Source organism: Trachurus trachurus (genome assembly GCF_905171665.1).
Source record: "Trachurus trachurus genome assembly, chromosome: 6".
In the NCBI taxonomy this organism is placed as follows: domain Eukaryota; kingdom Metazoa; phylum Chordata; class Actinopteri; order Carangiformes; family Carangidae; genus Trachurus; species Trachurus trachurus.
Window position 1 is genome coordinate 9,649,289 of NC_139897.1, and position 14,010 is coordinate 9,663,298.

Sequence of the window (14,010 nt, forward strand, 5' to 3'; positions counted from 1 at the left end):
CAGTGAAACCTTCTGGAGACAAGGCATGAGATCATGGTCATCGTCAGAGTGTGTATCTACAGTCCTCAAGGGCTGAGCCTCACCACTGGACACGGTTTTTAAATGTGCAGACAGCTACTTTATGACGTAGCTGTAATATGTGACCAGAATCCCCTTCATCTTGTGCTATAATTGATGGGCCAAACTGAAAAATGTCATACAAGTATATGAGTTGCATGAAAGTATATGAGGTTTACTTCTCTGAAAATATAAAGGCCTCACATTTTAAGAAAACCTTTTATGTTTGTACTGTATTTATTTCCTATCATTTGGATTTTTAGATTAAAATATATTGTATCATGGAGCAGGGGCAGTTTCCTCAGTAAACAGTGCACTTTCTATGCTCATAAAGAATACATTTGTTTTAAATGTCACTACAGGCAATAAAAGATGACCAAATTAAAATCATCCATTTGATCCCATAAGAAAAGATGACTTTACAGCCAAAGGTCAGTGACCATTTTAGACGGCCATCACACCACAGATAGATGCGGGTGGATTTGTTTCCCTTCCCTCCCTACGATATGCATCTGCTTAAGCACTGTGGACGTCACAGTGTGTTCAGAGCTGCCTGTAACAACGGAGAGGCTGCATGCTGAATTTTCATGAGTACACCCACCGGTCTGTATTCCCAAATGTGATTGATCCACTGTGTACTCTGGCAACAGGATGAGTTCAGTAGTGGTTGTAAATGGTTGCTTAAATTCTGTAAGTTATGGAGGGGCACACTTGTATGCTTTGTGTTACTCTCTGGGTCAAGGTGGAGCCCCTGTATAATTGGTGGACTGTCTATCACCCTAAACCTCAATTGACTTAATTGATTTAAGGGGGTGCAATAATAGGAGTCCTGTATAGAGCTTGCCATGAACTGTAGTGTTATGCAGCCAGTCATTTATGACCCTATTTTGGGTCCCAGTAGACTTTTCTGTAACATTTACATCAGACTCCCACATTGTTTTTTTGTGCAATCCAACACTTTGTTAGGCTTCAGTCAGAATCTTATAAGAGTTTTATGTTGTACTATTTAGATCTCAGTGGAATATTTTTTTTTTTTTTAAATGATCGGCATAAATTTCAGCAAGTTCAGATTTTATTGCAAAGTCTTTCCTACCGGACACAAAACTAAGATTCGAAAAAGGGTTTCTCACTGAAAGTAAAAAAACATTGGTCTTTGGTTGGCTGTTTCTCCCATTGTAATATAAGGTGGTGACAGTTGTTCAGGGGAGTACAATGGTAAAACTCTCTGCCTCTGCAGCGTTGTGTTGTATGTGTCTGCCATCTATTGGACTTGTAAGAAACACCACTCTGCAGATTCCTTTAAATGCACAGTAACAGAACACTTTTTGACACAGGTGAAATATTTCCAAGAAAGAGTCTCATCATTAGAGACAGTTCATAGTGATTCTTTTTACCCTATATTCAGATCCATGGTACCACAGAGCTATGTTTGCAAATAATGGGCATCTTGACAAAAACTTATCATTGCCACATTTAACAGATGTAAATTAACACATTTATCTTTGTGAACAAAAGATGCAAAGATGAGGATCCCAGGGAGACGGGAGCAAAACCACAGCAAGTTGGTAGTGCCCATTCAAAAAGAAACATTTTTGTGTTTATGGTAATGAGGACCAGTGGTTTGTAAAATAGAGGAAAAAAATAAATACCCCCAAATTTATTAAAAGAACTCACTTATATCCTATAACATGTGTTGCGGTGGGAGCTGGGGTATGATGCCAGGAAAAAGAGGGAGTGGGTGAGTGCAGGAGTCGGCTGAGCACGTGCCTCCTGAGGTCCTCTGGTCTCTGTCTGGGATCAGCCCGCCTTCACCAACCCCTGGGCTAGACTCCCATCAGCCCCATACCCTGTCTACTCCGGGCCAGACACCACCATGACCACTTGTACTGAGAGGCCTGACCACCATTGTGCCACAGTAGAGTACACAAACAAACAGTGCAGACACACACAGGTCTGCTCCCCTGCCATTACGTCGACTCATCAAGCCCACTCGGTTTAGTCATACCAGAGGCTTCCAGTGCAAGCAGCTCCCTTTTGGCTTTGGATGGAGAATCTGGCAGAAGATATTTGCTCATTTGTCCCCACACATGTATGTGGTTTGGTAACACTGCTAGGGACTGCTGCCCCAGCCTTTCTTACAGTCCAGATTCAAAGCCAGCCAGGCCGTTCCTGGGTAATGTCCTCCCACACAGTCTGACTGTATGGCTTTTTGTTGCTCATATTCAGCTGTTTACGTCCTTTCAATGTGTTTTCTGTGGGTTTTGGTATGTGGGCATTGTTTCATCTTGCAAACTAATCAGAGTGGATTTTTAAAGTGTTTCTCCAAGTGTGTCTCAGAAATAAACAACATACAAGTTAACAGTGTAGGTGATTTTTATTGTCTCTTATCTTGTTCAGTGAAACTGCCCTATTTAATTTACACAGCCCTTTAAAACTGATCACAAATGAACACTTCTGATTGGTATAACAATTGACAGATATAGGGCACAGTAATTTTTTTTCCTCTTTTTTTTTTTAATTTCCATCTAGAATAGGAAAAAGTTTCAGCTATTTTTACAAACTCTCCAGGCAAGACCATTTGGAATTGTTTTTATTATGACATAAGTTAGGATAATGTATGAGTAAATGTGTGCATTGGACATTTATTTTTATGTATAGTTTTAGGCTCTGGAGTTAACATAGCCACACAAACACACACACTCACACACACACACACACACACACTACATTTCTTCTCTCTTTTCATGTCAACCACAGGGCTGACCTGCTGGCCTCTATTTCCTCTGAAGAGGATATCCCCCTTCAGCAGAGCCTTAAAATCCATCACGGCAGACGACTTGAGAACCTGATGTATGCGTCTCCTCCTCTATTGTCTTTGAAGCGTTGGGAGGCTTTGGCTGGGCTGGCCACAGTGATGATTACGGTCTCGTAGTTAGGCCGTTACTGACATGTGTTCAGCTTACTCTCTGTCTGATGTCTCCTCGTGTTTGATGGAGAGAGGAGTTCTGGTTCACTGATAAACGTAATTAGGAATGCGGTTGTTGGTTGTTGGCTCATGGTCTTTAACTACTGCTGCCACCTTGTACCCCAAGAGATTTCCTGAAAATCCTACCTCCCCCACCGGCTTCCAAACTGACGTAAAGGCCGTGCAGAAAACCCACAGTCACTGTGTTTATATGCACGCTCCAGTATCTTACTGGGGGCATTCGGAGGACAAGCTGTTAACATACATCTTTACTGCTTCTTGACAGATATGATTGAGTGAAGAATAAACACAATGTTCCAAATGTCGCTATGGAAACAGACGTTCCTGCAACCACCATGAACAAAAGTAAACCGGCAAAGATAGCTCTGTTTGCACATTTCTGTTTGCCAGCTAATATTGACATGTCCGAATGATCGTAATCAGGTTTCCTGTCACGGGTATACGGGTATTGCACATGACGTTTTTATAACTAAGGTAAATCAGCTAAAATCATACTAAATTGCAAATGTGATGAAAACACATAACATCTTCATACTTGAAAGGGCGATTTTTAGGTCAGACAAAAAACCCATCCACAGTTGTTGTACTCTACAGTGGGAATTTATGAGGGCACTACAGGAAGCCATAATTATCTTTTGGTATATTGTACTTGACTAAATAGAAAATAGTGACTTCAGGACCTAAAAGACATCATTTGTAAGTTTTGCTAACTGCTGGTTTCTTGCTGAGAGCAGTGGGGGGAGACTGTTGCTTGACAAGCTCTTCTGTTTTCACGATTTTATAACTCAAGAGGTTATAATATGCAAACTCATAGTTTTCAGTAGCATTGCTCATGCAAACACCTGGAGGGCAAAACCAGTGGACCAACATGGCGGTTCGCACTGGACTCTTCATAGCGGGGAAGCACAAGCGTGTGGATTTTACATCTGTTTCAAGCCGCAAATATTTAGATCTTCTATCAACAGAAGACAAACAAAGATACAGGAACAAAATAAAGGTTTTGGGTTCTTGTAATCCAAGTCAGTCTCTGAAAACAGCAAAGTCTCTGCCAGAGCTCCACTTTCACGATGTTTACCGATTGTTTGCCAGCCATCTGACGTTGCTAGTTTCAGGGTCACTGTAGTCAGGGTCGTAGGGCAGTAGTGAAAGGGAAGTATTATTTTGTTAACATTAACACAGTATAACATAAATCATATTATTAGTATTTTTCCCCCATTGTCAGGTAAGCCATCCCTGTGGTTTTTACATAGTAAACCCACCAGTTGACAGCCTGGATAGCCTTGGTGAAGGAGGGACTGTTTGTCACTAATCGTTCAGTGCATCCAATACAGTCACTTTGTTTGCATGGGGGCAGTGGAAAACAGCCTTGATTTGCCCTCCAGTGTTACTATGCAAGTTTTAAACAGGACCCAGTGTGCAGACAGGGACTCAAATCAATATGATAGAATGAAGGAATATCACAAAAGAACACACAGGCAAGAACACTGAGCAACAAAGAGGAACAAACAGGGCAATGGGAAAACACTGAGGTAAAATACAGGAGGGAGAAACGAGACACAGCTGGAGCAATCACACACAGGTGAGACACATGAGGTAATCAGAGGACGGAGAGCACAGGAAGACAAGACACAGGAACTTCAAAATAAAACAGGACAGGACACAACAGGAACAAGAGACGAACCTTAACATCCAGGGGTTGTTCCTGTAAGGCCGGGACGTCACATGAATTGTTACAGCAAATTACGAGGATGTGATGAAACTACCTGCACTTAGCCAGGCTAGGTGGTTAGCATGCTAACTCTATAGCAAGACTTGACACCAATGTTGCTGTCAACTGCTGGGCCCAGCTTTTAGTAAGTATAAGAATAAAGTTGTATGTTGAACTCACAATGTTTCTTTAAGACTGCTAACACATTTAGATATATAGTGATAACATAACTTCAAATGTTGTTACTGTACATGTTGTGATTGTAACAAAAAAGGTTTTTCTTATTGATGAACTTGATTGATAACACATTGACAATTATGAAGGTCCACTGTCCACTGCCATGATATTGCAAGGTGAAGTCTGTATTAAGTGTAAATTCATAGAGAAAGAGTTTGTTACTCTGAAGAAAAACTATAAACAAATACTGTAACTAAAATAGTGTTTATTCCATTGAAAAAATACCTAATCCAACGCATACAATAATAAAGGAAAAGTGAATGTTACAAAAACAAAGGCTTATAGTGTTATTTCATGTTAAGAATATTGTTGAATGTCATCGTCATATATTTAACAACCTCTCTAAATGCATGCACTTTCAATTTAAACAGTTCTGATTGTCTCTTTTCTTACAAGAACATTGAGTTTCTCCATATTCAGCTCCATTCAGCCAGATGTGACACACCAGTGCACTCCAGGCTGAGCTTGTCATCAAAACAAAGTGTGGTGCTCTCACCAGAAGCAGATAGTAGGCTTTCATCTCAGAAACTGTCACAGGTAATCAAACATAACATTACAACCTCGACACTGATCTTTGCATTGACGTGACAAAGCCAATGTGTACAGTGTTAACAATAGACGTCTTAATACATGTGGTACAATCTGGCAGCCGCCATCTCAGAACCAGAACTCGGAGACGAAGACGTGAACGTTGATGATGTTCTGGCCGGAGTCGCCTTGAGTTGTCAAGTTGCGCATGGACAGTTTCAGGACCGTAGTCAACGGGCCAATCACAGGCTTCACCTGGCGAACAACACCTGAAGGAGACAAAGGAGAACAACAGTGTTCTTAACAGTAAACACTATACATTAAAGAGACAGTAGTGTAATAAACTGCCCTGGTACTTCTGATAACTGTACATCCAAACCGAAGAGCGACCAGAACATCAAGGTGACTGCAGCTTATTCATTTTCTATTAGACACTGTGTCTCTGGCAATCACCATGTATAACTATTTAGCCTATCTAGACAACTGTATGGGAATCAGCTGTAAATATTAATGTGCCAAATTTAAAAGATTTCACAAAGTCAAAGGGTCCAAAGTCCTGTGCTCAGGAGGTAGAGTGGGTCAGTAGTTCAATTCCCGGCTCCTCCAGTCCACATGTCGAAGTGTCCTTGGGCAAGACATTGAACCCACACTTGCCCTCCGATGTATCATCGGATGTATGAATGTGTTTAAATGATTAGTCCCCAAAGAGCCTGTCTGCGAACACAGCTGTATAAATGTGTGTGTGAAAGCGACAAAAACTGTGTAAAGCGCTTTGAATGGGCCAAGTAAAGCAAGTCCATTTACCATTTACTTTTGCTTTTTCGCTGTATTTCTAACCCTCCCCGCCGGCCATGTGCATTTGTTTTCAACAAAGCCAGCGAGAAAGCAATCTGTTGACCTTTTCAATATAGTAAGATGTTTTGCTGTCTGCATCATCTTTGGCAGGGTGCCCATAGCTAACTCTTTCACTCTTGCTACTTTTGGTGTGAATGCACGGAAAGGAAAACAGCCATCTCTCTAATCTGAGATGGTACGTTGCAGATAAAGATTAGTTGTCTGTTATATTTCAGTCACTTAATTGTTGGTTACTAGATGCTATCAGTTCCAGGGAATTAAGCACAAAGAAACAACAGCAACATGACTACAACACCAGGAAAATATGGGGATATTAATCTTTAGCAACAGCCTGTCTTTGTTTGGATCCACTGACAACAATATCAATTTGTCGGTTTTGTGATTTCTTCCGGAATGCTTTGGTGGATTTACTAAAGAAACCGTGATTAACTGGTATTACAACTAATGAACAGGATGGGGCTTGTTCATTTTGACTTGATTTTGTGTGTTTTTATTTCTGTGTTGCTATTGGATTTAATGGATCACACAAAACATGTTTTTTACCCTTACCCAGAGGTTTCTACCCATGCACACAGCTTTGGTTTTGAGGGATGACGGATTGAGAGAAATGTTTGCTTCCATTTGAAAAACAGTGGAGGCCAATGGAATTTTGTTTGTGGTGCTGAGCTCGTTGTCATCCAACACATGATGCATAAACAATGTCCTGATGGCAGGCTGTCTAAACCAGTCTTCTTCTTCAGTTGTCCATCTCATGCCTGACAGTTCTGTCAATTACATATTGGGTGTACTTCAGTTTTATTCAATATAGCTGTCTAGGGTTTCTAAAGTGAAAAATAGTTTGTCTTACACATATTTCTCTAGGGCATAAAAGCAGGGATACAACAAGGATGTTTATTTCACTTGGCGACACTTAGGCTTATGACAAACCTCTCTGTCATCAGGTGAGTCACGCATCAACTGGCACATTTTTATTCAAATGAGGTGTCATGTTGACGAGCTTAACAAAGGTGATGTCGGGACTGTCTGTGACAATGTGAATTTTATTTCTCCCTCCCACCGTCCACCCTCTCTGTGGACAAAAGACACCCTCTATCAGGGTAAAACAGATGGGAGAATAAACATACTGAAAACAGAGCATTACAGAATACCCGTGGAATTCACTGGGTGCTCCTTTTTAAGTGAACATGCGATTACAGGGGGAAAAATGCCAGTGTTTATACAGGCTGTCAGTGGGCCTTTTCTCTGCACAGGGCTGGTGACATTTCAGCTCTGGCCCTGTTTGAACAGTCATCACCACAGTGCAGTCAGGCAGCACAATCACCACACTGTCCTCCCGTCACACCTTCAACCATCCTCTTTCTTTTTCCTCATTTTCTCCCCTCCTGTTGCTCTTATTCATCACTAAGGAAAACGTTCCAGTGTTTAGTCAGAGGATTTGAGTTTTTAATTGAGCGTAGATCAGAATCATGATACGTCACAGCCTGGATCAGTCTGAATTACAGTATGAGACTCCTTTGTGTGGTACTTTGTGATAAAATAGTAAAGCTTGTTTGGTCGTCGTTCATCGCAGGGCAAATGATGATGATCCATTATTCGACCTTTGGGACACTGGCGTTGTAATAATGGCTGATTCCCCCACCCACTCATTCTAATCCTTCTCTTCCTCCCCTTCTCTTCCCTTCCCTTCCTGAGGGGGCCTGGTGTTTGTGGCACCATCACTGTGGCCCACAAGGGTAAATGAGTCCCATGTGTTTGATGGAGGGGAGCAGTCACAGTCACGCGATACAGCCATGGAGGCATTCCTCCAGGAATCCATCTTTAACTCTGGGAGGGGCAAGCTATAGGAGCTTGAAATGTGCTCTCTCTCCCTCTCCCCCCCTTGCCCCCCCCCTCTCTCTCTGTCACTTCCTTTTGCTCTCTCGTCCCTCTCTGAGTCGAATCTGTGGGCACACAACAGATTCCAGAAGATTTCGGCGATAAGCACTTGGACGAGTGTGGAGTGGGGCCCACTTCTACCAGGGTTGCCCCCTTGTTTTGGTGTTTTGGGACTCTGTTGCATAGTGACACCAGACAGAGGGAAGCGGGACTGAGATTTTATTGTTTCCAAAGCGTCAGCGGCATCAGAGAGAGCTAACCTTTGCTTAAACCTAACAACAGCCGCAACATTAAGAAAATAACTGACATGGAAAAAGAGATTGAATTTTGAGTCTGAAAATTATTTTCAGACACAAGCCAGCTGAGATGGCACGCAACTCGGAGTTGACCAATGCAAACTCAAATTGAGTTCAGAAGGTTCATGATTTGAGCATGTCCTTAAATCAAATAAAATCAGTTCAAAAGCTTCTGTGTGGGGCTGAGCAAGCACACAATGAAGATGAGTAAGATATCATTATGAGCACAATATGGACCACCGCAAAGACAGGCCGGTTTCAGTTCACATTAAGGCTTTTTTTTTAATTACAGTGTACAGTAAGTGTGGCCTAAATCTAATGAGGACTAAACACTCTATAATCAGGGTCAACCAGGGGTAAGTTTTCCACTGAAAATCCTAAAGATTGTTCCTATGAAAGAACGCTAAACAATCTCACCACATAAAAAAATAACTAGCAAAAACACAGACACACATCGCATCTAAACTGAAAATTTATTAAGGACATCTAAATAGTGCAATATGTGGAATGTGTCTGAGGCTCGTTAGTGTTTTGTAAATTTGTTTGTGGTCTAATTAGCACATATGGACGGCACAACTGTGTTCTTAAAAATTCTGTTATGGTGTCCTCCTCCAAATCCCCAAATTCCCCTGAGCTCACTGCTGATGATTTAAAACTTAACTCAAAACACAGTTCAGTTTTCCCCAACTCCGATTTTTAAATCTGCCATGGGGTGTGATTGGGTGTGAACCAGCGCGTCAGTTAGATGCAACCTGTAATACGGACCACGGTTTCTGTAGTGATTTGTGGCTTGGTAAGAAACACCTAATTTGTCAGAACATGTTATTACTCAACTTGTAGTCTTTGTTTAACTTCTCTATTTCCACAGCCTTGAAAGCAAGAAAAGAGTAATTAAGTTATTACAATGAAGGCTAGGGGTTCCCAGTTCGCACAGAGCAGTCTGATACTAAAGTCATGTGTATGTGACCTCTTGGAAGCCTCTGTGAAATCCTAACATGATGACTCTGTGTTTCCGTAAGCTTCCCATCAAAAGCACAGCGGTATCCTCAATGAGGGGAAAGCATCAGCTAACAGCTGGGCCTCAACGTACTCGCAGTGAACCTGAGGTGAAACCACAACCGCATACTCATCTTTAACATTTCATCCGGGCTGCACGGCAAAAAGCCAGCGGCCACATAACAGGTTGACTTTGATTGGCTACCCTACCACCTGAGATTCATATAAATAAACACAGGGAGGTTTTCGCAATCCTACGGCGGACTATTTACTGCAAGGTCATGTCGTCTGAGGCCCCCGAAGAACCCGAGCAGGAGATGTAGTTGTAGTGCTAGAAAAAGGATTGTGGCATCTTTCCATCTCTCTGAGGTATCTGCCACAGGGTGCAAAGGTGACTGAGCTGACTTAAACAGCCACCATCAAACAAACAGCTGTACAATCTGTCCCTTCTCCAAAAACATTCCGCCACACCATAAAGTAGCCCCTTAAAGAAGCAGAAAGTAGAAAATAGCCTTAAATAAATGCACACTAGTAGCAGGGACACTGCCACAAAACAAAGTGAAGCAAATGCCAGCAGGCATTTGTCATCCTTCATGGCTACGAGGGCTGCAATATTGAAGGGTTACATGTAAACAGTGCAATTTCTGGGTTTTCTGGTTTCTACAACTCAGCGAGGAAGTGTATGACAAAATCCAAAATGAACGGTTTTAACACCAGAGACAAATGAAAAGTATGCATTGGCCTCACCACAGTATTGTATAATGACACGCTGGTTGTGGCGCTATGCATGCTCACTGCAGTGAAACCACTGGAGAGTGTCCAGGTGGTGTACGAAGTTCCAGTATGCAAAGAGGGTACTGAAGGGCATTCTTCAGCATCATTATGGCTGCAACTGTACCATGTTTTGTATCTAACCATACTGCTGATGTTCAGCTCAGCACTGCCGGCATAAACACGAGCACAGCAAAGAGAGGGTTCTTGTTCAGTGTTTCTGAGAAAGGAAATTTCCTCTCTAAAAAAATCCATAAAAACCAGGAGACATGCCAAAGAAATTGCTAACTAGCTCCCTTGTTACCCCATTAGCAAAGCAACCCATTTCAGTTTTGATAACCCGTCAACATGGCTGAAATACAATCCTTTCAAAGCGCCAACATAACCCACTGTATGAGGCGTGTACAGTGACCTTAATGGAAGTGGACCTAGTGATTATGGCCAGGTCACTGGTCACTGCGACACGGATGGCCGGTCAGGTCAGGTGGGCCAAACACAACTCTGCCCACTCAACCACTCCAATAAGGGGGTGGGCTCCGAAAAGGCCAGCGTATGCGGCTTGATCTTTAAAGGTCAATTAACAGTGAGTCATAGTTACAGATCTCTCAAATGGCCCATGGGTCATTGTTGGAAAGTTGTCACTCACTGGGTACTGACATCATTGAAAAGTAGCCGCGGGGAATTGGTTGATTCTTTTCTTGGACTTCTTGGTTTTAGCAGTTTTGAGCCAGAGCAGCTGAGATGACATAACATGTGCCATTATCTTTACCACAATATTTGCACAATATTACATGTGACATTTCAAAGCTAAGAACCATAACGGAGGAGGAGAAAAAATACTTGACTTTTTATCTATTTTGGCGTGTCCCTATGTAGAGAATGACATTAATTTTGTAAATTGAGTGATTACCTAAACAAAGTTAAATTTTTATTAATATCACAGTGCCAGAAAACTGAGAGTAATGATGAGTATCATACACTATAATGGATCAGTGAAATCTAATGAATTATCGTGACAGTTTTATTGCAAAAAAATACTATATGTGTACATACCAGTGTCTTTTTGACTGTACGTACAGTAGTACATGGTCTGCATCACCATCTCTTCATCATCTGTGTGTGTGTGTGTGTGTGTGTTTGCCTGTGGCGTTGTTGGGCGGGGAAGACCCTGTTTTGATCAACTGTACTAATCCCCGCTGGGACAGACAAGAATTCCTTGTGGGCCTGGCACGCTCTGGTGGTCCCGCTGCTTCCATGTCGTGATTCATCCAAATGACAAGCACTCAAAACTTGAGGAACTTGTTGTCTGCTTATCTGGCTGTCCTCATCTCCTCACCAGCACGGCCACAAGCCAGAGCCGCAAGCCCCGCTGGCTCTGAAGCAGTCATGTCTCACACAGAGGACTCACATTCCACCAGCCACTGTGGACGGCAGCGCTGACGACCACAGCTACAGTACCTGCATGGAGACAAACTGTTCGCTTCCTCCTCTATTCATCTTGCTGTCTGCCTCGCTGCCTGCCAGTCCTGTGCCAATTCCAGCTCAAAAGATATTTATTCTCTGCACAGGATATAAACCACAACGGTATATTTGCACCTGCATTAAAAAAATGAATGGAATGTAGCCGCAGCATCTTAGACTTCGAGTGTCTCCAGAAGATGGAGTTGCGGAGAGAAGAGTCTGTGTCATCTGCTGCTGCCCAGTAAGAAATAAGATAAGAACATAAACACTACAAAACAAAACAGTTTTCCAGCAAGAAGAGAATTAGACAACTGTGATTAATGGTACAGACTAATCCCTCCATATGACAAATAATTAGTCATGAAGAGGAGTCACTTGGACAGATTCATGGGTGGATGACTAAACATGTCCTGACTGTGATTCCACAGCTGGCTTCTTGCTGTATCGTACAGTACATTCCATTTATGCACATTCATGTTGGTCAGCCAGCTGGCTGAGTTAAGTAAAAACATAACTCTCATAATCGTGTGATCTGGATAACTTTTGTTTGTTAGGAGTAGGCTCTGTTGGCCCTGTCCCTCCTGCTGGTTCATGGATTCCCTTCCCTCTTGTGTTTGTTTGTGCTCAGCCCATGCTCTGGGTTTGTCTATGTGTGTGTGTCAGTACAGCTGAGCTTCCTGTTCCTACCAGTCTCCTTCCATATTTGATATTCATCTTACCATCAACACCAAATGCTGCTGCGGTATAAAGAGACCTGGCAACTCACCATTCTTCACCAGATCATTTTGTCACCCACAATGGTTTTATAGCCTTCTCTGGTTTTTGGATCTCAGTTTTCTGCTTTTTTTTTTTTCATGTGCTACAGATTCAGTGTGTTCTATCCATGTCCGGTTTTGCTTTTCTTGTCTGCTTGTCCACTCCTGATCTCACCTATCTGACGGAATCCCGTCACCTGTGGCTCCTCACCTGGCTACATTCCCGCTACAACATCATCCGTCAAAGAATCCCTCTTCCCCTCTCTGTTCATTGACCGTTGATAAGAACATAGCCTGATGTGGTGTCTGTTGAGGCACACTACAGGGTCAGAATCAGCAGTATGACTTTGTGGATTCAAGGGTGTGGGGAATGTTTTCTTGGCACTCTTTAACACACTCCTTAATATGAATCAATCATTAAAAAGTCTCAGCCTATCTGCTGCCAACAGTGCATCCCTCCATGGCCACCATTTATCTTCTAATGGCTACTTCCATCCATCCATCCATTATCTTCCACTTATCCGGGGTTGGGTTGTGATGGCAGCAGCCTGAGCAGGAGGTTCCAAACATCCCTCTCCTTGGCAACACTTTCCAGCTCCTCCTGGGGGATCCTGAGGCGTTCCCAGGCCCGATAGGATATATAATCCCTCCAGTGAGCTCTGGGTCTTCCCCAGGGTCTCCTCCCAAGACATGGACATGCCCTGAAGATCTGATAATGGAGGCACCCTGGGGGGAATCCTTATTAGATTTCTGAACCCACTGAAACTGGCTCCTTTTGACATGAGAGAGCAGCAGATTGCAACTTCCAATGGGATAATACACTGTGTTACACAGGGACGGACTGGCCATAGAGCAATATGGGCAAATGCCACCATGGCTGCGGCAAGGTGGCCGCATGAAGACGCGACCTAAGTGACTGCGTGAAGATGCAAAGAAAAAAAAGAAAAAAGGTTGGTCGAAGCTGGCCAACTCTAAAAGACTGAACACACAGTAATAAATGAGGATAAGGGCAGCAATAGCTTACCTGGTAGGGCAGGCTATAGTCCAATCTGGGTTCACATTCTGTTATTGGATATCAATGCATTATAGATATATATATATCCTCATCTCCTCACCAGCAGATGATGACAAGCAAACAATATATATTGTTTGTGTAATGTGTGGCATCTCTCTGTTAAAAATGCCAGGGCCTCTTATTGGTGCCAGTCCGTCACTGCCGTTACAGAATGAGTTCAGTGAACTTCAGTGGCATGAATGTGCTGCTGACAAATCAGAGTTGATGCGATGCAATCAAGTCAGCATGTAGCAATCTCTCAAAGGAAGGTTTCCAGCATCTTGTGGACTCACACAAAGAACAGAGGCCCCACCCAGTATTAACATGATCAGTAAGTGTATGTCATCCGTGTTGCAAGAAGTCTCCCCAGTCTGTGCCCATACTTCCAGCAGAGACAACAGAGCTCATGTTTTCAAAGGGAGGACTCATCT

The 14,010-nt window shown here is 42.8% G+C and overlaps 1 protein-coding gene across 2 annotated transcripts in view; it reads right to left on the reverse strand.

Annotated features, from left to right (window-relative positions):
• Positions 1-5,229: 5,229 nt before the first annotated feature.
• The window catches only part of fbln1 (fibulin 1), a 32,584-nt gene continuing 23,803 nt past the window's right edge, over positions 5,230-14,010 (reverse strand). For both annotated transcript variants that reach the window (XM_083973104.1, XM_083973103.1), the window contains one exon: positions 5,230-5,785. In XM_083973104.1, coding sequence (XP_083829230.1) covers positions 5,646-5,785 — 140 coding nt within the window. In that variant the 3' untranslated portion in view covers positions 5,230-5,645. The remainder of the gene's footprint in view (positions 5,786-14,010) is intronic.